Genomic DNA, 26,508 nt, shown 5'->3' with positions numbered 1-26,508 from the left:
GAGGCGGGGAAGGGGTGGGTAGGAAGAGATTAACCAAAGTGTGTGTGTGTATATATATATATATATATTTTTTTTTCATTTTCATTCACCAAGCCTCTAGTACATATATGTGTGTGTGTGTGTATTTTCATTTTCATTCACCAAGCCTCTAGTACATATATATGTGTGTGTGTACTTGGGAGGTGTCCCTCATCCCGGCCTGCAACCGCTCGCAGTCCGGGACCACTCGGGATGTCTGCCTGCCGACTTAGATCTGCTCCCCATGGAGTGGGCCTAAGCTGGCAGTTGGACATCCCTAGCACTACTGCTGCTGTGCTCACCAGCTGTGAGCCCAGCTCAGGGCTTCTGGGTGAGTGGTATTCCCCCTGTGGGAGCGCACTGACCACCAGGGGGCAGCTCCTGTGTTGAGTGTCTGTCCCTTGGTGGTCAGTGCGTGTCATAGTGACCAGTTGTTCTGCTGTTTGGTCAATTTGCATATTACGCTTTTATTATATAAGATATCTATATAGCTATATATCTATATATATCTTATGGACACAGACAATAGTGTGGTTTAGGTTGGGGGTGGGATGGAGTGAATTGGAGGGGAGTTAATGGGGGGGGAAGGGGACATCTGTAATACTTTCAACAATAAAGGTAAATTAAAAAAATAATTTAAGTTCAGCATCAATATCCAGTAATTCCCCCAACGTTTGGTTATGTCCTCCTCCCGAGTGCAGAGTCATTCTCGTAAATGGCTATTGATCTCCTTTGGAAAGCTAAGGAGGGAGAGTGGCTCTGTGGTAGAGCTGCTCCTCAAGGGGACCTGACCTTAAGTCTGTGAAGTGGCCCAAATCTGAGAATTGGTAGAGGGGCCACAACTCTTTATTTTTGGTGATTGAAGTCATACTTCTGTTTACCAGACCTGGAACTTTTTCACTATTACTAATCAAGTAAGACTCTAGTAGACTGCTCATCTCTTCAGCTCTAGGGACACTGCGATTCATCAGCCAACATCAGGGATCTCTGCATTTCAGTCCTTTCTAGGTACTGTCTTGGCTGCCACATCCACTCCCACCTTGTCTATGGTGATTTCAGTGCTGCCACTTGGTTGGTCCCTGCCACCAGGGGATCCCATCATCCCCACTAAATCTAGGAAGCCCAGTTTGATGGGAGGAGTTACCACTTTTATGTCTGGTCTGTGGAGAAAAGCCAACACAGAGCTCTTCCAGGAGGCCAGGGCCCCTCTCATGAGTGCCTTTCTCATAGCTTGGTGGATGGGATGTTTTCTGGGTTTTCCTAGGGACTTGGTTAAGGAGTGGGTTAAGCCGTTTTACATATTAAATTCACTCAGTATTCTAATCTCACTAATCCATCAGCTATCTCCTTAGAATACCAAAGAGGTTCTGACATTTCAGCCTCACTTAATGTTGGTCACCAGTTTTCAATCAATCAGGCAAAGTGTTAAAGCCATTCCCAGCTGCTTGAGCCAAGCTGCTGACTCCAAAATCTCTGCTCAGTGCAATTGATTCAGCTTCATCCAGCCTTATCTTCCACCCTAATCCAGCACTCCAGCACTTTCTGGATCCTTTCCCCTAGGTCCGTGGTCGGCAAACCGTGGCTCGCAAGCCACATGCGGCTCTTTGGTCCCTTCAGTGTGGCTCTTCCACAAAATACCACGTGCAGGCGTGCACGTACAGTGCGATTGAAACTTCGTGGCCCATTCGCAGAAGTCGGTACAAAGGCCCCGCTGTATTTTGTGGAAGAGCCGGTATTTTGTGGAAGAGCCACACTGAAGGGCCCAAAGAGCCGCATGTGGCTTGCGAGCTGTGGTTTGTTGAGCCACAGTTTGCTGACCACGCCCTAGGTGTTCCCCGAGTTTTTGTTGCTAGAAAGTGGCAGAATCCTGTTGTTCCTTTGGCCGGTAATGCACCTCTTCAAGGGTTGCACTTTTAGCTTTGTCTTTTGGGGCCTGCCAGGACTTGAGTCTGATCACAGGTTTAGAAACACTGAGAGGTGGTGAGGTGGTTCCTGAGAAGGGTCCATGGTCCCCTGCAAGGCACTTGCCATTGGGCGGCCGTTGTAGGTTCTTCAGGCAAAGGGAGCCCGACCTCTTCTGAGTGCTTTTCCTGGTGAAGGCAATTACTCAGCATTTAGGAGTTCAAAGTTTAGGGCAGTGATGGCGAACCTTTTGAGCTCGGTGTGCCAGCATTTTGAAAAACCCTAACTTAACTCTGGTGCCGTGTCACATATAGAAATTTTTTGATATTTGCAACCATAGTAAAACAAAGATTTATATTTTTCATATTTTATATATTTAAATGCCATTTAACAAAGAAAAATCAACAAAAAAAATGAATTCGCGTGTCACCTCTGACACGCGTGTCATAGGTTTGCCATCACTGGTTTAGGGTCTTTCTCCTTACCAGTCAATTACCTAATTTTATGTAAGAGTTAAACATGTAAGTTTGGAAATTTAATTAAGCAAGTGTGGTCTGTGAATCAGCAGCATCAGTATCAACTGGGGGCTTGTAATCAATGCAGACTTACTGAGCCAGAGCATACATTTTTTCTGTATATGATTTCAGAGATATCTGCAGAATTTGTATTTACATTACACTAATTTCTGTAAGTCCTTTTAAACTTTCAGTACTCAGCAGCCCAGTTATTTTTAAAACAATATTTTCATTGATTTCAGAGAGAGGAAGGGAGAGCGAAAGGGAGGGAGAGAGAGAAATATCAATGATGAGAATCATTGATTGGCTGCCTCCTGCATGCCCCTTACTGGGTCTGGAGCCCACAACCTGGGCATGTGCCCTGCCTGGGAACCATGACCTCCTGAGCCACACTGACCAGGCCTGTACAGTTATTTGATGATATTTCCTTTGAGATTTTCTTGGGAAACCTATAATTTGATTTTACATCTAATTCTGTAAATACTACATACATCTAAAATTTTTGCAAATCCAGTTTTACCTGATTTCCCATTTCCATGTCAGAGTTCCCCATGAATCTTAACTGGATGTGATGCTCCCTCTCGTGGACAATGGGGTGAAAAGCATGCAGACATTTTTCAGAATAGTGACGGGCTTTTCAGCTATTAGCATTTAATATCTCAGAGTGAACCTCCTTTCCACACTGTTCTCAACCTCTGATTTTTATCATAACTTTTGTTTTGAATTCTATAAAAATGCAAGCAAGTCAAATTTTGTCATAAATATCTCTATAAAACTCACCATAATGAAAGAGCACTGGCCAAATTGACATCAGTGCCTTATTAGTCATGACCATGTTATTGGGATCCTTCAGTCCGCAGTCTGACGCTCCATCCACTGAACCAACCCAGCCAGGGTGCATGCTGGTTGAGGGCTCGGTCCCCGGTGGGGGCTTGCAGGGGCAGCTGATCAATGATTCTCTCTCATCATTGTTTCTGTCTCTCTCCCTCTCCCTTCCTCCGTAATCAATAAAAATATATTTAAAAAATAAATAAAACTCACTATAATGAAAGAGCACTGGTCAAATTCATACCAGTGCCTTACTAATAATGACCATGTTATTCACACTAGCAGTCACAACTCATGTCTGCAACTGGTGGTCACATTTGAATTTGTGACCAGCTAGGGGAAAACTTGAGCCTGTTCATCTACTTATAATGGGATTTATTACTGTGAAAATTTTTGTGCACATGATTTTATCTAATTTTTGCTATAGTAATTACTTGGTAGGATGGAAATACTAAACATCATTGTGTGGGATAATCTTATTTATTATATCTCATTCTAATCTTAGAACTCAAATGGTTGTTTTCCAGAAACACAATTATATTTATAAACAGTTCTGAAAAGGCACATAACCTATGTGATAAGCATCATAAGACATTTTATTTCATTTCATTTATTTTAGTTTTGTTAATCCTCATTTGAGGATATTTTTTTCCATTGATTTTTATTAATTTATTTTAAAATATATATTTATTTCAGAGAGGAAGGGAGAGGGAGAGAGAGATAGAAACAGCAATGATGAGAGAGAATTATTGATCCACTGCCTCCTGCACACCCCTACTGGGGATCAAGCCCCTGACCCGGTTGAGCCCGAAACCTGGGCATGTGCCCTTGACTGGGATCAAATCCGGGACCCTTCAGTCCTCAGACTGACACTCTATCCACTGAGCCAAACTGGCTAGGGCTTTCCACTGATTTTTAGAAAGAGTGGAATGGAGGGGAAGAGACAGAGAGCGGGAAACATCGATGTGAGAGAGACACATCAATTGGTTGCCTCCTGCTGGGCCCCTGCGGGGGACAGAATTGAACCTACAAATGAGGTACGACATGCCCTTGACTGGAATCGAACCCATGACTCTTCAGTTCTCTGGCCGACACTCTAACCACTGAGCCAAACCGGCTATTATGACATTTTATTTTTAAAGTAAAAATTGACAACTGAAGCCATTTTTTTACTTTTTTTTCAAGTCATAACCAATTTTATTGCAAAAGGACCCTGTACACATTTATCAATTCTAGTACCTTAATAACTATCCAACAAGTCATTAACATACAGAAACATGCATCATGAGAAGCAAGAAATATCGCCCATCCCTTCTGCAGATTAGCACCTTGTGACTCCTGAGCAAGTGCTCGCATCACTGAGGTCATATTATAAACAATTTCTTACAAAAAAAGTCACCAATTAAACCAAAGTATTTTACAGAATTTACTACAAAACACCGTAAAAACTGCCTTCCCTTAGGCTCTCTCTCCCCGTATCCGGCGAGCCAACCGGATGTCTTTGGGCATGATGGTGACTCTCTTAGCGTGGATGGCACACAGATTCGTATCTTCAAATAAACCCACCAGGTACGCCTCGCAGGCCTCCTGCCGCGCACCGACGGCTGCACTTTGAAAACTCAGGTCAGTTTTGAAATCCTGGGCGATCTCCCTCACCAACCTCTGGAAAGGCAGCTTCCGGATCAGAAGCTCGGTCGATTTCTGGTAACGGCGGATTTCTCGAAGCGCAACGATCCCGGGCCAGTAGCGATGGGGCCTCATCACCCCGCCGGTAGAGGGGGCGCTTTTCCCGGCAGCTTCAGTGGCCAGCTGTTTGCGGGGCGCTTTCCCACCCGTGGATTTGCGAGCAGTCGGCTTGGTTCGGGCCATTTTCTTTCAGTCCACGCCGAGGTCTTAGGCCGCTTCTGGGCTCGTGACGCCGCTCCTGCTGCCCGAGGAAGAGCCGCAGCCCAGGAGCTAAGTGCACGGACCACCCCAACGAATACCCAAACCGCTTCGCTTTTCTTTTACTTTTTTATATATAGTGAAATCAGGAAAGCTTCCTTTTTAATGTTAACTTGTTGCCAGTTTCCTATTTTACACACGATCTATTCATGTTTAATTTTAAACAATTAAGACATTCACAATTCTACTTTCTTAATTCATGACTTTGGTTGAGAATCATGCCAAGAAGTCCTCTGTTGTTGTTAGCCTTTAAAGTAAAAATAAAAAGAGAAACCACATAAGGAGGAAAAGATGGATCGACAAATGGACAGATTTAACTTCATAAACGTTAATACATCTGTGTGTCAAAGTGTCATTGAAAAAGCTGTGAAATTGAGGAAAACATTTCCAACATAAAAGCACATTTCCTTAATGTACAAAAATCACTCACAAATTAATAAGAGACAGCAACTTACCTTCTTTTCTGGCATGTTTTTCTTTGTTTCTGCTTCTGAATATTTCTGATCTTTAGATTTCTCTGCGAGAAGTTCCCAGTATTGGCTACACATGGGAAGCACCTGGGGAACTTTAAAAAATACTCATGGCTGCCTGGCTGGTGTGGCTCAGTGGTTGAGTGTCAGGGCACATGCCTGGGTTGCGGGCTCGATCCCCAGTGTGGCGCACGCAGGAGACAGTTGATTGTTGATTCTCCCTCATCATTGATGTTTCTGTCTCTCCCTCTCCCTTCCTCTCTCTAAAATCAATAAAAAACGTATTAAAAAAATAAAAAACTACTCAGGGATACTACCCCAGAGGTTTTGATTTAATTAGTTTAGAGTGTGGCTTGAGAATGGCAATTTTAAAAGCTCTCCAGGTTATTATAATGTGTAGTTTGGGTGAACAACTATTATCTTGCTTTTTTATCTTTTTTTTTTAATTAAATCTTTATTGTTCAGATTATTACAGTTGTTTCTCTTTTTTCCCCCCATAGCTCCCCTCCACCTGGTTCCCACCCCACCCTCTGCCCTTACCCCCCACCCGCACTGTCCTCATCCATAGGTGTACGATTTTTGTCCAGTCTCTTCCCGCACCCCCCCACACCCCTTTCCTCCACTCCCTTTCTTTGCCCCTGATTCTATTATATTCACCGGTTTATTCTGTTCATCAGATTATTTATTCACTTGATTTTCAGATTCACTTGTTGATAGATGTGTATTTGTTGTTCATAATTTGTATCTTTACCTTTTTCTTCTTCTTCCTCTTCTTAAAGGATACCTTTCAGCATTTCATATAATCCTGGTTTGGTGGTGATGGACTCCTTTAGCTTTTCCTTATCTGTGAAGCTCTTTATCTGACCTTCAATTCTGAATGATAGCTTTGCTGGATAAAGTAATCTTGGTTGTAGGTTCTTGGTATTCATCACTTTGAATATTTCTTGCCACTCTCTTCTGGCCTGCATGGTTTCTGTTGAGAAATCAGCTGACAGTCGTATGGGTACTCCCTTGTAGGTAGCTGAGTTTCTTTCTCTTGCTGCTTTTAAGATTCTCTCTTTGTCTTTTGCTCTTGGCATTTTAATTATGATGTGTCTTGGTGTGGCCCTCTTTGGATTCCTTTTGTTTGGGGTTCTCTGCGCTTCCTGGACTTGGAAGTCTATTTCTTTCACCAGGTAGGGGAAGTTTTCTGTCATTATATCTTCCAGTAGGTTTTCAATATCTTGCTCTCTCTCTTCTTCTGGCACCCCTATAATTCGGATGTTGGTACTTTTGAAGAGTTCCCAGAGGCTCCTTACACTGTCTTCATATTTTTGGATTCTTTATTCTTTTTGTTTTTCCAGTTGGGTGATTTTTGCTTCTTCGTATTTCAAATCTTTGACTTGATTCTTGCGATCCTCTAGTCTGTTATTGGAACTCTGCATAATATCCTTTATTTCAGTCAGTGCATGCTTAATTTCTAGTTGGTCCTTTTTCATAACCTCGAGGGTCTCACTAGGTTTCTTGAGGGTCTCACTAAATTTATCAGCAGTTTCTAGAAAATTCTTGAAAAACCTTAAAAGTGTGGTTTTGAACTCTATATCCAGTAGTTTGCTTTACTCCATTTCTGTCATTTGTGACCTGTTTCTTTGTCTCCACATTTTTTATGCTTCCCTGTGTTGATAGAGTGGCTTTCTGTGCTAGGTGTCCTATAGGGCCCAGTGGCTCAGGCTCCCCAATTACCTGAGGTGGACACTCTTGGTGCACCCCCTTGTGGGCTTTGTGCAGTCTTTTTGTAGTTAAGCCTTGATTGTTGTAGGTATCACTGGGAGGAATTGACCTCCAGGCCAATTGGCTGTGGGAATCAGCTGTGTCTGCAGTGGGAGAACTTCTGAGCTGGAGACACTCTTCTGGGGCAAGATTTGCTTCAATGCAGCTTTGGTGCTCACTGAGCCTGCCCCCTGAGTGTGTCCTTTATGGATCTGAGGAGTTGTAATCTGGATGGTCCCACTCTGACCACTGGGTACACTGGCTCTTGGATCTCTAAGGAGGTGCTAATTTAGCCTCTGCCTGAGGCTACCCAGCAGGAGTAATGGAGAGATTCCTCTTCTTTGTTTGGGGTTTGGAGGTGCCCAGATGAGGCCCAGCTGTGAAGCAATGCAAGCTGCTGTGGGGCCTTGGACCCTCTTTTGGAAGTTCTGGGTCTCTCTGATTCAGCTGCAGTTTGTTAGGTAATTTTCAGGTTGCAAACGACCAGGCCTTTCATATGCAAAAGCCTCTGCACACAGCGTGGGTGGGGCGGGGTCTCAGGGGATCAACAGGGTGGGGTAAGCCGCTATGGCTTCTCCCCAGTCCTACCCTAAGAGGCCCCGTGTCTCAGTGTCCTGCGGTAATCACTGCAAGCACCTCTAAGAGAAAGCTGCCCTCGAGTTCTGCCCGATGTCGGACAGTCCAGTTTCTCCCTGTATGAGTCTGGGTCCCCAGAGACTCACCCGGAACTGGAGTTCAGAGCAGTTGGGAGCTTGAGACTCCCATCTGATTGAAAAAGACATCTGTGTCCTCAGTTTCCAGCCCCCTCTCCATGTGCGCTGCATCCTCAGTTGCCAGCCCTCTCCACGTGTGCCGCGTCCTCAGTTGCCAGTCCTTTCCGCGTGCGCCTCTGTACCTCTGCACTTTACTTGCGTACCTCCTCTGAGTCTCGGTGTGCTTTTCTCTTTCCTCCTAGTTGTAGAATTTCTACTCAGCCAGCCTTCCTGTGGTTCTGGATGATGTCTGTTTTGTCTTTTAGTTGTATTTTTTAAGTGGTTGTGCGAGGCAGCAATTTCCGGTGTTTACCTATGCTCCCATCTTTGTTTCTCCCTTGCTTTTTTATCTTAATTGACTCCCTGGTCTGCATCTTTATGCTCAAAGGCTAAGGTGACATTGCCATAACTGGGTTCATTCAAGCTTCTTATGATATCCATAAATAATTCTGCAAGTTGGGTTTCAAACTGGACATTCATATTCTCATGCTCTGTTCATATTTACTTGATTGTTACATATAGGACAAGCGTGTATTACATTTAATTTTTGAGTGGTTGTGATGTTTCTCACAAATGAATTTGATGAGTATATTAAAATTTAATTGTTGTTAAGCATTTTTCAGCTACGGTGTTTACCTCCAATTAGGAAGTAGATGCTAATTAGAAAGATTTATGTTGTGCAGTTGATCAAAAAAGAGTGCTTGGATATTTAAATTAAATTTTTTCTGGGCGGTTTAAATTTTTATTTTTTGACTGTATAATATTAGATGCTCAGTTAAGGTGCTAAAAACCTAAGCATTTATAAAACACTAGAGGCCCGGTGCATGAAATTTGTGCACCGGGGGGGCGGGGGCGGTCCCATAAGCTCAGCCTGCACCCTCTTCAATCTGGGACCCCTTGAGGGATGTCCGACTACTGGTTTAAGCGCGACCCCGGTGGGATCGGGCCTAAATGGGCAGTCGGACATCCCTCTCACAATCCCAAATGCTCTCCTGCCTGCCTGATTGCCCCTAACTGCTTCTGTCTGCCAGCGTGATCACCCCCTAACCACTCCCCTGCCAGCTTGATCGATGCCTAACTACTCCCCTGCCGGCCTGATTGCCCCTAACTGCCTTTCCCTGATGGCCTGGTCACCCCCAACTGCCCTCCCCTGCAGGCCTGGTTGCCCCCAACTGCCCTTCTCTGCCGGCCCGGTAACTCCCAACTGCCCTCCCCTGCTGGCCTGATGGCCCACAACTGCCCTCCCCTGCCGGCCATCTTGTGTGTTGAAGTGATGGTCAATTTGCATATTACCTCTTTATTATATAGGATTTTATTAAAGTCTATGAATCATTGGTTTTTACCCCTTTTACAAATTTACCCATAGAATTTTGAAGATAATCCAATGTCTGGGCCACATTCTTAAAGATCCTTTTAAAGCTCCACAGGTAATGATGGTACATACCCTGAGGTGAGAACCTTTGGGCAAGATAAAAAAAAAAAAGACAAAGGCATAATAGTAGAAGTAAGTGCCATAGATAATACCTATGGGGGAATAACTAATAGGGAAATGAATATAGATCCGATAGTGGACCATTTTGACTACATTGGCGTGAGTTTGTGTGGAAACTTATAGGAGATAGAGTTGGAATAGAATTCTTTAACACAGAAAGCCTTGATGGTCAGGCTAAAGATTTAAACTCTTTATAGGTATTGAGGAGACCATAAAATGATCTTTGTGTAGCAGTATGAAATGTACAAAATTATAGAAGATTAGTGAAAGAATACTAATTCATCACAGATTTGGGTGAATTCTGTGATTGGAGATGAGGATTCCAGTTGAGAGAAGATCTGGTTTACTCTGGTCGTACAGTAGTGAAGGCCTGAGGTAAGAGGTGGAGGAGGGCCTGGTATATAAAACAAGTCCTTGTGAGAGAAGAGTCTACCCAATGTGTTGACTTGATTATAGGGTGAGGAGGAGGAAAGGATGAATGCAGCGTTCTGAGCTCAAATTATTGGAACAACAGTGATACAGCTGCTAGTTGGAGTCATTGGTGTGGCTGAGATCACCAGGTAATAAATTGGGCAGCAAAAGATAGTGCTGCTAAGCACCAAGCTTAAGAAAAATCACTTCTCAAGATTGGGAGACAAGAGAAGGCTTTTTAATAAGTTAACAGTTCCCTTTTTTGGCCTAGGTTTCACTGTCTAGGTGAACAGGGTAAGTAATTTAATTCTCTGAGCGTCGATTTACTTTTTTGTAATGAAGGGGGCTTGAAATGAGATTGTATGATTTATGACATCCTTTTTTAAAACTTTCCACAGTTCTTGAGATCATATCTGTATTTGCTGCCACTGTCTCCTTTCTTGTAACAGTTTTATTGCGATATAATTCATAAATAATTGACGCATAATGACATTTTGGTCAAAGACTGACCACACCCACAGCAGTGGTCCTATAATATTATAATGGAGCTGAAAAATTCCCACTGCCTGGTGACGTTATAGCCATCCTAATATAATGCATTTCTTACATGTTTGTGGTGATGGAAGTGTAAACACTCCTACTGGGCTGCCAGTCGTATTAAAGTATAGCAAATGCAGTTATGTGCAGAAAATCACATTTGATAATGATAATAAACAATTTATGTTGCTGGTTTATGTATTTACTATGCCATACTTTCTCCTGTCATTTTAGTGTACTCATTCTACTTAAAAAAATAGTTTGCTGTAAAACAGAATACCCTCTTTGGCCTGCAGTAGCCTCACGCATCTCGTGTTTCCATCTCCTGATTGCACCATTTTTTCTCGTGCTGATTTAATTTCATGTTGTCTTGTACAGTCACATGCTGTACAGGCTTGAGCCTCGTAGCAATAGGCTGTACCAAACAGCCTAGGTGTGTAGTAGGCTGTGCCCTCTAGGTTTGTGTAAGTGCACCGTGATGCTTGCACATCAACAAGCTCGCCTGATGACGCATTTCTCAGAACTTACCCTGTCGTTAAGCGGCACATGACAGTACCATACCATTCACCCTTTTAAAGTGACAGAAAGTAACAAAATTTACCATGTTATCCATTTTTAAGTGTTCAATTCAGTGGCATTAAGTACATTCCAAATGTTATGCCTCACAACTACCAATTTTAGAACAGTTGCTTCAGCTCCATAAGAAGACCTGTACGGTAAGGCTGACTTCTACTCTAACAGGAAAACATAAGAATCAAGCCCTTGAATTTAGGCTGTTTATCTGCTTTGTAACCAAATGAGTGCAGACCTCGAATTCACTTCCAGTTCAGATCAGCTCCTGGCCATCATGACCCACTAGATGGCAGTGTGGAAACACCAGGTAGAAAAGTGCTCGGCCGACTCCACCTCCATTTGTACACAGTTAAACAGGCTGCACAGTTACAGCCATTGGCAGTGGTGGGTGAGTTGTTGTGGAGGCAGCCTCAGAGGACTGCAAGTCTCCTGCTTGAAGATTTTGCTAATGCAGAATATTGTCTTTACCAGCTGACCATGTTTCCCTGTCATCTACCCATCTCACCAGTCCTGTCTGGGTTCAGTCTACCATTTGTTAACCGCACTGACTCCTTAATCATTTCCATTACTTTCACTATATCTAGGAATCCTGTTTGGTCTTCAGGCCAGCTCTTTCGTTTTCGCTTTTTGCCCCAGGAGTCTGTTGGGCATTCTCGAAGATAGTTATTCCCAACTTCAGCTGCACATTGGAATCACCTGGGGAGCTTTTAAACATCTTGATACCCAGGTTGCCCTCAAGATCTATTAAATGAGAATCGTTGGAGCTGGGCCCAGACATCATTATTTTTCAGTCTCTAAATTGCCTACTAAATATTTTGTGTCTTCCTTTATCTTTTATGCAGTTCATAAAGAGAAGCTAATTTAACCATATCCACTCTAAGTTTATATCTTTCAGTCATCCACTTTCACAGTGGTATATGATTCTCAACTTTTTTCCCTTTAATTGTCTGTTGCTAGTTTTTTTTTTTTTTTTTTTTTTTAAACTGGAACTGTCTCTTTTTGCCTCCATTCCTACTACTAGCCTAGTACAGGCTCTCATTTCTGTCCCTGACCTCCAGCCAAAGACACACTTGTAGTTGAACAAAATTGGGTTTATTACCTCATTGCAATGTGAAAACACACACACCATGGGGAATTGTGGGGTGTCTCAGAGATGTTAGAAGGGATTTATTAGAGGTTTTGGCTTGTGTAAGGTGATTTAAGGAGGGTTCCAGGAAGCAGGGCTTGGCTCTAGGTTGCTTGGTGTCAAGAAGCGGGGGTGATTCCATGATTGAGTGTCTTAATTACAGAGAGGTCTTGTTTTTGTCTTAACTCATCCTGGCCAGAGTGGCTTTGTCTGACATTGTTGCTCTGTGGAATTGCTCATGTGCAACAGGAAGGCACCGCTGTCTCGCTGTGTCAGCCAGCTCCTGGTGGTGCCAGGCTGGCCCTGGCAGAGAGGCTCCTTCTAGGGCTGTTTCTTAGCTGATTGATTATATCTTTTTATAGATCTCATCTACTTCAGTCTATGAGGTGCTGCCATATTAGTCTCCCTTAAATATCCCTTAACGACTGGCTCCGATCTCTCCAAACATAAAATAATAGTCCTTTCTAATCTGGCTCAACTCTGGCCACATTATTTCCCCCTGTACTCATTGATAAAATGTGATTAATAATAATAATAGTAATAAAAATAATATACCCACTTTCCAGAGTTGCAGAAATGAATACATGAGAAAATATGGTAAAGTATCTGGCATCCAGTGCAATGTGTGGGATATTGTTTGTTTTGATAAGTACGTAGTGATGATAGTAGTAATATCAGTTTGGAGGATGGCAATAGTTTACACTTACGGGATACTTGCTATGTGTCAGGAACAAAGCCAAGGGCTCTAATGTGCTTTATCTCATATAATCTTGCAAAATCTCTCGAGATCTCTATAAGCATTCTTCATATTCCGATTTTATAGATAGATTAGAGGCCCGGTGTATGAAATGTGTGCATGGTAGGGTCCCTAGGCCTGGCCGGCGATCAGGGCCAATTAGGGCCTGCCTTTGTTCCACGCCGCCCTCTGGTGGTCAGTGCACATCATAGAGAGCGATTGAACTCCTGAGGGGACAATTTGTATATTAGGCATATATATATATATATATATATATATATATATATATATATATACTTCATATATATATATGAACTTCATATATATATATATGAACTTCTCTTTATGAACTGTATATGTGTGTGTGTATATATATATATATATATATATGAATTTAGATAGCTTATAAGTTGCCCAAGCTATGTAGCTGATTCTACCTGAATTCAGAGACCGCAATCTGTATTACTAATTAACTTTTAATTCCTGTTGGAAACTTGTCAGATGTTAACAGTAATTATACATTCTGTGATACAGTAAAGGCAAAATAACATGTCTTTCAGATTAGAAAAAAATGTTGATTTAATATAAAACCCTCTTTGGTAATGTGCAGCTAGTCCAGTAATTTAGAGATTTAAGTTAAAGTTGTGTATATTTCTGTTCTCTGGTATGTTTACATTTTTTTTGTGAATGGCATCTGTTAAAATTGTTAAAAAAACAATGGCAGACTTACTAAAATATAAAACATGATGTGGAATTAGCCATAAATATACATGGACTGCATTGAAATGTTCTTTTTTTTTTTTTAATATATTTTATTGATTTTTTACAGAGAGGAAGGGAGAGAGATAGAGAGTTAGAAACATCGATGGGAGAGAAACATCGATCAGCTGCTTCCTGCACATCTCCTACTGGGGATATGCCCGCAACCAAGGTACATGCCCTTGACCGGAATCGAACCCGGGACCTTTCAGTCCGCAGGCCGACGCTCTATCCACTGAGCCAAACCGGTCTCGGCTGAAATGTTCTTTTCTTTTATCAGAAAAGCCCCAAACAGTAGAGTAGATGAAAGGGTGGGGGGAGAGAGAAAGAAAGAGGTACCAATTACTGTGTTTTTTGTGACTGTTCATTGAATATTTTTCCTATGTTGTGCCATCTTAATCGCTCCTTGCTCTTGTAAGAAAGCTGATGTGAGGGTCACAGTTGTCTGAGAGAACATAATTACACAATTACACAGCCCCCTTTCCCAGTGGTCCCTTGAGCCTTTATGTCAGCCATAGCGATAACTTAGTGACTGTTCTTTCAAAGAAGTCCTTCAGTTTCGTTTTAGAGAAGGAAGTCTCTGCATTTGCATACAGCAGTGCTTTGGTAAGTGTTAAGTATTTCACGGAGGAACAGGGTATCTGTGGGGGCTCAGGTTGGTAGTTTGATGTTAGTCTTAAGACATTTCAGGCCGGGAGTGGTGATAACTTGTGATCCACTGGTGCTCTGGGAGTCTTAATGGTTGTTCTTTTCATTGCCATTTTAGTATGACTCATTAGGTAATGCTCTTTAATGTTTTGCTTGAATTCATATGAATGTTTTGTAAGAATGCCAGACTTCAATGACTTATCAGCAGTTTAATTCTTAGTTTAATGTTAAAGCACATCAACTAGGGTACATATCATCACCGGGGAAATCCTCCCTTGCTTACCTTAACTTTGGTAACTTAAAAAGGAACATTAAAAAAAAAGTCACCTGGGTGCAGTAGAAAATCAGTTTGTTGCTGTGAACACTAAATCCTTTCCTACGTGTGCAGCTGGGCTTTGTTTAGGTTCAAGAGAAGGGCATTGGGATCAACATGGTAGTGCAGTAACATAGGGCTAAGTTAGAAAAACCCTGTCATTTGGGATAGCTAGTGTATCCCACTGGGAAACTACTTATAACCACAGACTCTTGGGAATCCTAGAGGTTCTCTGATCTATCCTTGCTTGTGGTGCAATGTTTTCTTCTCTTTGTCCCTGACCGGCAGTTTTCCGGGATTGTACTGGATGTTTCTCCTACTGAGAAGTAGACGGCTTTGATGTTCCTGCACCTGAATTTGGATCAATACTTGTTTCTCACTGTGTCCTAAGTTATTGTCTTTATAAAACATATGGAACTTGTTAACTTAACACATTGCGGACCAGTAGTTTTATTGCTAGCTTTACCCAGTGGCCAGATAAGTTTCTATTGAACAAGTACAAAAAACGTGTTTTATATAAATGTTAAAGGCACATTTTAAAATTAAATACCCATTGCATTTTGAAGTTATTTATTACATGCTCTTACAAGCTAATATCTTTTTTAAAAAAATATATATTTTATTGATTTTTTTACAGAGAGGAAGGGAGAGGGATAGAGAGTTAGAAACATCCATGAGAGAGAAACATCTTTCAGCTGCCTCCTGCACACTCCCTACTGGGTATGTGCCCACAACCATGGTACATGCCCTTGACTGGAATCGAACCTGGGACCCCTGAGTCTGCAGGCCGACACTATCCATTGAGCCAAACCGGTTAGGGTACAAGCTAATATCTTTTTAAAAGAATTCTCGTGACTGGCCACAAGCCTTAGAACAGAAAACATGAGAATTCTTGTGATCCGTCTGCAATGTATTAACTCTATTGGCTAAAGTTATCTTTTGTTCGAGAGTTGGATGCATCTTTAGGGAAAAGTGCTGTACTGAGATTGAGTTCATCATCTGATGGGTGTGGATGGGCACTTGTGCCTATGAGTGAGCAGAAGGCTTGTACTTGGCCTTCTCTGGGCCAGTGTAGCTATAAAGTAATCTGAGGGATAAAATACCAGCTGGTACCAAATGCATGGTTATGTATAAGATGGATATAGTTACTGGGTGAATCAATTTACCCTATCTAAAAATAGACAAACATGGAAATTAACCGTACCTCTGACACGCTTCCCATTGGCTAATCAGGGCGATATGCAAATTAACTGCCAACCAAGATGGCAACTGGCAGCCAGGCAGCTGAAGCGAACAGGAGGCTTGCTTGCTCCAGTGATGGAGGAAGCCAAGGTTCCCTGCCTGCTGCTGCCCAGCTCTGAGCTGCACTCTAAGCAACTATGTTGCAATTATAGAAGCTAAACAATCCTCAGAAACCTGCTTTCAGCCAGCCAGGCCTCAGAGCTGGAGTTGCAACAGTGTTTCAATTATAGAAGCTAAACAAAGCCTAGATACCTGCTTTCAGCAGCTGAGGTCTCAGAGCTGGAGCCGAGCCTCAGAGCTAAAGCCAGCTCTCAGCTCCAGTGACAGCCATAGAAGGTAAATAAATCCCAGAATAAAAAAAAAGAAGAAAAAAAGGAGAGGTTGGGAGCTTCAGTCACCTGCCAGCCTGAAAATGGCCCTCAGCCCCTCACCCAGACTGGCCAGGCACCCCAGTGGGGACCCCCACCCTGAAGGGGGTGTGACCAGCTGCAAACAGCCATCATCCCCTCATCCAGGCTGGCTAGGCACCCAAGCGGGACCCCCACCCTGATCTGGGACACTCTTCAGGGCAAACCAGCCGGCCCCCACCCGTGCACCAGGCCTCTATCCTATATAGTAAAAGGGTAATATGCAAACTGACCCTAACAGCAGAAGGACTGGGAATGACTGGTCACTATGACACACACTGACCACCAGGGGACAGACGCTCAATGCAGGAGCTGCCCTCTGGTGGTCAGGGCGCTCTCACATGGGAGGAGCTCTGCTCAGCCACAAGCCAGGCTGATGGCTGCCGGTACAGGGGTGGTGGTGGGAGCCTCTCCTGCCTCCTCAGCAGCACTAAGGATGTCCGACTGCAGTTTAGGCCTGCTCCCTGCTGGCAAGTGGACATCCCCCGAGGGCTGTTGGGCTGCCAGAGGGATGTCTGATTGCCATCTTAGGCCCAATCCCCCGGGGAGCAGGCCTAAGCCAGCAGGTGGTCATCCCCTGAGGGGTCCCAGACTGCGAGAGAGCACAGGCCGGGCTGAGGGACCCCCCTCCCCCCCCGAGTGCACAAATTTTTGTGCACCGGGCCTCTAGTATATATATAAAAGCCTAAGCGACTGGTCGACCACTCAACCGGTCGACTGGTAGCTATGACACTCACTGACCACCAGAGGGTAGATGCTCAATGCAGGAAATGACCCCTGGTGGTCAGCGTGCGCCCACAGTGGGAGCACTGCTCAGCCAGAAGCTGGGCTCATGGCTGGCGAGTGCAGCTGTGGCGGCGCCAGCCTCTCCCGCCTCCACAGCAGTGCTACTGAGCGGTGGTGGGCACATTGGGGCCGGGAGGAGCGGGAGCAGCGCAGCACCTGGCCCCCGGCCCCCGGCCCCGGCTCCTCCCCGACTGCCTGCTGCTTCAAGTACTGCTACGTCCCTCAGGAGATGTCGGACTGCTGATTTCGGCCTGACTGCAGGGATCCAGCTGAAACCGGCAGTCTGACATCCCCCAAAGGGTCCTGAAGTGTGAGAGGGCTCAGGCCAGGCCGAGGGACCCCCCCACCCCGCCCCCCATAAATCAGTGCACCGGGCTTGTAGTAGAGTGATAAGAAGCATCTGTGATAAGATGCAACACTGAGGATTGGATCAGTGAGGAGGCCTGCCATTGGCTTTACATACAACACCCTTAAGTGAGACCATTGGTGTAAAGATTAAATGCCCTGGCCTGACCCGGAATGCCATGTCACCTCACATGGCAAACTGAGAATCACTTTGATGATAGAAGTTTTGGAAGTTTTGAGCTCCTCAAAAGGAAGATAGTACATTGATCTGAAGGTATTTGAGACAGACTTATTACATCCATAATTCATGTGTAGCACTATTTTTCTGTTGGCTATTTAAAAAATTGAGATCTAAAGAGATCTTTTGACAAAAAGGTTACATGAATTGTATTGAGATATGCTTTCATTTTATCAGAAAGGCACAAAATAGCAGAGTAGAAGGGGGCAGGGGAGGACTGATTACTGTTTTCTCTGAATGCTCATTGCTAATGAAATTGATTTTTGCTGTGCAGTGTCATCTCATAAGAGAGCTGATGTGAGAACCACAATTATGTCAGAGAACTTAAATATTCCTCTTTCTTTTATACCAGCGGTTCTCAACCTGTGGATCATGACTTCTTTGGGGGTCGAACTACTCTTTCACAGGGGTCGCCTAAGACCATCGGAAAACACATATATAATTACATATTGTTTTTGTGATTAATCACTATGTTTTAATTATGTTCAATTTGTAACAATGAAAATACATCCTGCATATCAGATATTTACATTACGATGCATAACAGTAGCAAAATTACAGTTATGAAGTAGCAACGGAAATAATTTTATGGTTGGGGATCACCACAACATGAAGAACTGTATTAAAGGGTCGCGGCATTAGGAAGGTTGAGAACCACTGTCTTAGACTAACAACTAGTAGGTATGTGTGAATAGATAGGTATTTATTAGTCTTAATTTGTTATGGTTTGGGAAACATTTTTTTTTTAATAATTTTTTATTTCTTAAAGTATTACAAAGAGTATTACATATGTCTCCTTTCCCCCCTCTTCCCCTTGACATTCCCCCAGCCCCTACCTCCCCCACCCTGGTGTCCTGTGTCCATTGGTTAATCTTATATGCATGAATATGAATATAAGTCCTTCGGTTGATCTCTTAATCCCCCCCCCCCCCAAACCCTCCCCAGGCTTCCCACTGTAGTGTGACAGTCTGTTCAATGTTGCTCTGCCTCTGCATCTACCCCTCTTCATCAGTCTATACTGGTCCCCATTTTCTGTCCCAACCTCACTGGAGCAGTCCTAACCTCACTGGGGCCGTCTCAGCCTCACCGGGGCCATCCCGACCTCACCGAGGTCGATTCAACCTCACTGGGGCCGTCTCGACCTCCCCGGGGCCGCTTCAACCTATTTTTTAATACAGCAAAAATTGGTTATTATTGAAGCTGGTTGATGAGTACATGAGGGTGCATTATACTTTAATTCCGTGTATGCTTAATGTTTTATTGTACAAAATGTTCAGTTAAAGGTACTTTAGACATATGTGACAGAAAATCTCATATGGGGTCCCAGGAGTTACACTTGTAACTCTTATTAAAACTAAGAGACTTGAGTCCTAGCCGGTTTGGCTCAGTAGATAGAGCATCGGCCTGCGGACTAAAGGGTCCCAGGTTCCATTCCGGCCAGGGGCACATGCGCAGATTGTCGGCTCGATCCCCCCATGGCAGGAGGCAGCAGTTGATGGTTCTCTCATCATTGACGTTTCTATCTCTCTCTCTCCCTTCCTCTCTGAAATCAATAAAAAAATAAAAAAAAAAGACTTGAACTTTTAGCGTTGTTTACAAATGTATATGCGCAAGAAGGCTGAATCCAAGCAAGGGTTGTGGGGGAGGGGATAGTTTCTGATCCACCTGACACCGAACACTTATTCAATATATATTGTAAGCCTTCTACATGCTAGTCACTGTTCTAAATACTGAGCTGGCAGTGGGGAACAAAACAGACAAAACCCCTGCTTTGTTCTTAACACATGCCAAGCACTGTTTTTACATGTAATTCACAGTGCTTAGCACAGTGCCAGGTGGCAAGGTATACATACCTTCAGTGAGAGCGAGCTAAATGAATAGCGTTTTAAAGGAAGTGCTATTTTATCCCCATTTGACAGTTGAGGTGGCTGAGTCTTGAAGAGGTTTCTGGACCACAGTCACACAGCTTTAAATGGCAGCGTTGGGTATTGAACTCAGGTCTCTGTGTATCAAGCCCAAGCTATGAACTGTGAGCCTGGACTGCCTCCAGGATGGAGGGAGGACAGGTATGCACTTGCATGCACACATACACACTGACACTTTTATACAGAGCATCCTTCGTATTTAGCTACACTTTTGGGTGCCTGTCCTGAGATGGAGTTAAATCAAGTCTCCGGTCATTTAAAGCATCAGTTATTAGATACTGTTCTTGTGGCTTAGGTTAGTTTATTTTTCTTGTTTTAAGTTGCCCTGACCTGTAGTCATAATATTTGGTAGAAAAGAACTTAGTACCCAGCACCATGTTCTCATAGTAGGTCTTCAGTGGGTATTTGTTAGAATGAAAAACTGATTTCTTTTAAAATCATCTTTGCCGCCCTAACCCGTTTGGCTCAGTGGATAGAGCTTCAGCCTGCGGACTGAAAGGTCCCAGGTTCGATTCCGGTGAAGGGCATGTACCTTGGTTGCGGGCACATCCCCAGTAGGAGGTGTGTAGGAGGCGGCTGATCGATGTTTCTCTCTCATCGATGTTTCTGACTCTCTATCTCTCTCCCTTCTTCTCTGTAAAAAATCAATAAAATATATTAAAAAAAATAATCTTTGCCTTTAGCTGCATGCGTGAGTTGACTTTTACTGAGATTGTTTTTTCTGCAGCTAGTTGATACTTAATAATTGGTTGTCTTAGATGTAGGTTGCTTTTGTGTTACAGTGCTAGTATAGGCTTTTTAAAATTAAAGAAAGAGCCATTCTTAGTGTGTGAGAAATACTTTGCTCAGTTAAGAAGTCAATAGCTTCACATTAGAAATGGCAGTGCTATGTAGGTCAGAGGAGAAGCTCTGGGCTTTAGTGTCAGATAGAGCTGGACTTATTCTAGGTTTTTTAGTTATTATGTTACTCTCAGCAGTTGTGTAAATTTCATGACCTTTAATTTTCTCTTTTATAAAAAAAGGGTTCTCTAATATCTATTGCAATAATAACTATGTAACTAAGTGTTTGCTACGTGCAAAGCAAAGGGTTATGACAGAGTGAGTTAAGGTAAACTTGCCTATTGGTTACATAGTCATTAGGGCGACTGTAGACCAGGTCTGTCTAATTGCCAAACCTGTGACTACTTTCGGGAAGGCATGGCCATGAATAATAGTTCCCTTCTTTTTCTTCAAGTAGTTTCTCTAGGTTTCAAAAAGAACATTAGCATATATTCATATTAAGAGATGATTTTAAAATATGGGACTTAAAAAAAGAATGGTACCTGTTGGATAAAGCTTTATAGTTAATTTTGCCAATAAGACTAAATTTTAATTTCAAAATCTATACATTTCTTGATTGTATTTATTCAAGTATTACACAAAGAGAAAAATAGAATGCACAAAGAAAACTGAATAGTCAAAAGAGACTGTACAAGATTATTTTTAGACACAGATTGATTTGAGAAAGAAATGAAGTTGAAGTATATTAGCAATTAACCATAGTTTAAGATTGGTCTAGATTCAGACAAACAAATCGGTTTCAATTCACGTCAGAGATGTCTTTAAATGTAAGGGCCTAAAGCATGTTGTTTTTAATAGAGAAGTATGACTAGTTGGAACAATTTCTTTATGTAATCCCTCCTTTAAAAAGTTGCTGAGCTGAAGTAATCCAGAGACAAGCTGTCTTTTGTAGCTTTTTGTGGCATATTTGAGAATTGAATAGTCAAAGAGTTTTGAGTCTTTATGACGTGTCTGTTTTTACATGTAATTTTCAGTCAAATGCCAAGTTGAAAAGCTTGTCTACTCCCCCCACCCAACCCTTAAGAAAAATAGAGTTGTTTTTCTTCTGTATATTTGCATGGGAATAAGGAGAAATAGGTTTTTGTCCTGAGAATAGAAAAAAGGACATTGCACAAGTCAAGTTTATTTTAGGTGGGTCTTGAACTTGATTGTAGTTTGAAACTCTTCACATACCTTGAAAACAGCACCTTAGTTCAGTACTTGAATTTAGATATAAATGCATTTTTGCTTAGGCCTCTAGGTCCTTAGATATTACCCTCTTCTTAGTGCTACTTGGGCAGCAGAGCAAAGTAGTTCAGAATCGTGTTACTAAAAGTGTGTTCTGTGGGCCATTAGCATTGGTGTAATGTCATGGGTTTTAGAAATATATAATCTTACGCCCAAGCACATTAGGTTAAAAATAAGTCTTTGGTAACTTCTGCTAGGCCTGAGGTCTAGTGAGTTTGAGTGGCCATATAGATTTGTTTTGTTTTGTTTTGAAGATGAAAGTTTCAGCTTTGTTAGTGATAGAGCATTTGGAAAACACGGCTTTGATATATGACAGCAATTGGCTTCCACAGGATTAGGCAACTAAAGCAAACGTAGTCGCTTGCCAATGCTGGACAGTCAATCAGAGGCTCCCCTGAAGGGCAGAACCTGCCTCTCGAAAACTTAGGACATGGAGGAGTTGCCCCAAAAAGAACTCGAAAAGGATTGAGCCGTGTGTGTCCAGCTTCCCAGTCAGCAGTCATAAAAGCCATAAATGGCTCTTGGACTGCCAAAGCATAGTGTCTGTCTGCTGTGGGAGGGGGGCGATCGAGTACATAAAGATGTTTTTCAAACCCTACAAGGCCCATTAGGAAGTCAGTAATACTCCTAGCTAGGAGCAACTGAACGTGTAAAACAGTGTTTTTAGAAAAATGGTTCTGAAATAAGCCTAGAGCGGTAATTTATAGAGCTAGTCATAAAAGACTTTTCTCCTCTGAGATCAACAGAATACCCATCAGCAAAAGTAATAAGGAGTCAAGGTACTTTTCCAAGTTAAAAAAATGTAATGAATAAAGCCATAATAAATCAGATTTACTCTAAACATATTTGGAACCCAAACTGCTAAATTATTATTTATCTCCAAGATATAAAACAAGTTAGACTTAGTTTAGTGGTTTTCCTTATTGACAGAACCTAAACCATGAAAAATGATTAACTAAAAAGTTAAGATGCCTACTAAATGAGGGAATGAAAGGATTCATCAGAGAAGACCAGATCGACCAGAAAGTCTCATATGAATCTTTAACAATCAAGCTGTTGAAAACAGGGTAAATCTTTAAAGGGAACTGTTTCTCTACCTTCAGTTAAACATCAAGTCCTGTCTGCTATTTCTTCAGATGTAACTTGAATTTGTACATTTCTGTTTTCACTGCAGCCAACCTCATCCAAGCAGATGCACATGTACACACACACACACACACACACACACACACACACACACACACGTATATAGCCATATATATGTACACACACACATGAATGTATCCATGTACATACATGCATGTGTGTATGTGTGCATGTATCTCTGTCTGGATGAGGTTAGTGTGTGTGTGTGTGTATTTTAAGAGAAGAAATGGTCCATCAAAACTACGTGCACTGTACTTGGGAACTTGTTAGAAATGCAAAGTCTCAGGCCACACCCCTGACGTACTGAATCAGAAACTCACTGGGTGAGGCCCATCCGTCTGTGTTTTAACAAGTTCTCCAGGTGATGATTCTGATGCACATTGCAGTTTAAAAACCATTGCTACAGACAATGCATGCAAGACTTATTTAATTATGGCTACATAATGGAATGTGAACCTTAAGTCTTGATAATGGGGGGAAAAGCACAGCTGACAGCAGTTGGGAGGAGAAGTAGAAGAACGGGTACAGGCTCTGATAACCTTATTTTGTGAAGGAGGAGTCAAGATATTTTGCAGTTGATAGAACAAAAATAAAATTGGAAGTATGTCTTAAAAGTAGCCAATAGGACAACTAAAATTATTAGCCATTGAGAGGAAGGGAGGGAGGTGTTCAGGGGGAATATAAGTTGACTACAGCATTGTGTCCTAACAGGTCATGTCTTATAGGTATTTAAAGGTGATAAGTGAACTAGTGGAAAAATTATATTAGAAAATTAGGAATAATTGCCAGAAGTTCCTCAAAATGCAATGGTTATATATGATTGCTATTTTGTACTCTTTGACTTTTTAACCATCCTATATAATAAAAGTCAAATATGCTAAATGTCTGGTCGTCTGGTCAGCCATTCAACCAACCAAAGGGTAATATTCTAATGATATGCTAAGGCTGCTCAACTGCTCGCTATGACGTGCACTGACCACCAGGGGGCAGATGCTCCAATCGGTAGGTTAGCTTGCTGCTGGGGTCTGGCCAATTGGGGACTGAGCAAGACGGGCCAGACACACCCTGGAGCCCTCCTGTGGTCATTCCCTGGCCCTGATCGTGCACCTGCACCGGTGGGGTCCCTCGGCCTGGCCTGCACCCTCTTCAATTCGGGCTGAGGGATCCCCCTTCCTCCCCGCCTCCCGTCTCCAAGTGCATGAATTTCGTGTACCAGGCCTCTAGTATGCTATATATTTGATTAACATTTTTTAAAAAAGTGCTTCCGTCTATTGTGGAGGAATATCTACTTACTAAATTGCAGAAAGGGCTCCCTGTCACTTTTCTGGGTTCTTCTTCCCACGGGTGAAAGCCTCTGATTATTGTAATGGCATGTGGCCTTTTCTGTACGGGTTCGAGGGGAGTGGAGTTGTAAAATGTGGCGTGTGCTTTTCTGAGGCTCTTGTGGTTTGTGCTGAGTAACCTTTAGTTTCTATTCTTCCCATATTTTTATTACCTCAAAAAACACCAGGAATCATTGAAAAACTAAAAGTAAGTATTGGTTGAGTGCTTACATATTTTTTATAGAATCAGTCACAGATTAAAACATCCTAAGTAGCACCTTCGGGAGGTTGTTGTTTTTGGAGGTTGGTCTGAATGCCTTCCACTTTCTGTGTTTGGATTGTGCTTCCTGCTGAGGAGCTTTCAAAGGTGAACGAGAGGAGGAGCCAGTTTGGTACCTGAGCAGCTCTTCACCCAGGTGACGAGGAGCAGTCTTCCTATATTTTTATGGAACTTTGTTTCAGTCAAAGGTAATAATATACTTATAGATAAGAGATGAAGTGTTTTAATCTTGCTCAGGGGATCCTTGATGAGCCCAAAATGAAATCCAAGTGGAAAAATAAGCTGAGCATCAGTGCATAATTGCTGTGCTAGCTGATGCTTTAATCCTCTCATAAAATATTTATCTATGTTGATTTTTAGATCTTTTCCATTGGAAAATATATTTTGTTAGCTTTCTAATTAGCGTTGATATTAAAGATGAAGTATAACTGCATTCTTATTTTTAAATATGTTTTAAAATTGGTCAAGCCACGTAAAAACATTATATATAGGGTGTCTCAAAAAATGTATACACACTTTTTTTTCCTGATAGCTCAATTGATGTTTCTTTTCAGATTTAATTCATTGGAATGAATAATTATTAAAAGTGTGAATACCTTTTTTTGGGGGGGACACCTTATATTGAAATAATTTCAGAATTATAGACAGTGGAAGGAATAGTACAGAGAATTCTCATATGCCCTTTACCCAAATTCAGTAAATTTTAGCATTTTGCCATATTTGCTTTATTATGCTTATTTTTTATCTCTATCTACACACACACACATTATTGTTTTCTAAACTATTTGAGAGTAGACTACACATGTGTCCCTCTCCTTACTACTCTAGTGTGCCTTTCCTAAGATCAAGGGTGTTCTCTTACATCATCACTGCACACTTACTTAAACCCAGGAAACTTAACATTCACACAGTACTTGTCTCTATAGCCTCTATTTCCAATGTTGGCAATTATTCCAGGAATGTCCTCTTTTGCATTTTTTTTCAGTTCAAGATCAGTATAGGACAGTGATAGCGAACCTTTCGAGCTCGGCATGTCAGCATTTTGAAAAACCCTAACTTAACTCTGGTGCCGTGTCACATATAGAATTTTTTTGATATTTGCAACCATAGTAAAACAAAGATTTATATTTTTGATATTTATTTTATATATTTAAATGCCATTTAACAAAGAAAAATCAACCAAAAAAATGAGTTCGTGTGTCACCTCTGACACGTGTGTCATAGGTTTGCCATCACTGGTGTAGGATCACATGTTACATGTAGTTGTCATGACTTTTTAGTCTTCTTTAATCTGGAATAGTTCCTCAGCCTTTCTTAGTCTTTCATAATATTAGTACTTTTTTGAAGAATTCAAGCTAGGTATTTTATAGGATGTTCCTAATAGGGGTTTTCCTGATTTTTCCTCATGACGAGAGTTGGATTATTCATCCCCAGCCCCAGTGAAGCATCCATCTTATATAAAAACTGCTGTTTGAAATTTTAACCCTGATAGTATGGCTTCTGCCTTAAGTAATAAGGAAAATAAGATGACTCCCATTCCAGAGAGGCCGTAAACTATGCCCCAGACAGAGTTGTCAGTGCTGACACCCAGACAGTTGCCAGGCCTTCAGATATGGTCTCATGGCCCGTTCCCAGAACGCAGGCCTTCTCTCTCAGAAGGCCCGGAAGTCTCATTCCAAATTTGGGAGATAAAGGACTGGAAAAAGTATAAATAAAGAGAGTTTCCTCCATGTTGGGGGCCCAGAATTTGAAAGACACATTTTTCTCTGGGCCTGCGCAGAATTTAATAATAAAATGTAACTCTTGTAGTCGGAGTTCAGCCTCTGCTTCGGCAGGGTGCTGTAACTGTAGTCGCTGGCCAGCTTAATAAAGGCTCCTAAATCTTGATCTGAGTCCCTGGTGGTTGTCTCCGTGGGTTGCCCCATTACACCAGTACTACATAAGTGATGGTGTGTCCTCAGGACATCATGTATGTTG

The 26,508-nt window shown here is 42.3% G+C and overlaps 2 protein-coding genes across 2 annotated transcripts in view; one reads left to right on the top strand and one right to left on the bottom strand.

Annotated features, from left to right (window-relative positions):
* SMYD3 (SET and MYND domain containing 3) overlaps positions 1–26,508 on the top strand; it is a 520,625-nt gene that overhangs the window by 9,693 nt on the left and 484,424 nt on the right. The window lies entirely within an intron of this gene.
* Positions 4,677–5,147, bottom strand: LOC118678782 (histone H3.3-like). Its single transcript, XM_036354755.1, has one exon. It carries the CDS (start codon positions 5,130–5,132, stop codon positions 4,722–4,724), a length of 411 nt encoding a protein of 136 aa, XP_036210648.1. The 5' UTR covers positions 5,133–5,147; the 3' UTR covers positions 4,677–4,721.

The sequence above is a fragment of the Myotis myotis genome, unplaced genomic scaffold, assembly GCF_014108235.1.
Source record: "Myotis myotis isolate mMyoMyo1 unplaced genomic scaffold, mMyoMyo1.p scaffold_m19_p_21, whole genome shotgun sequence".
NCBI lineage: Eukaryota > Metazoa > Chordata > Mammalia > Chiroptera > Vespertilionidae > Myotis > Myotis myotis.
This window is presented reverse-complemented; position numbering and strand designations above follow the sequence as displayed.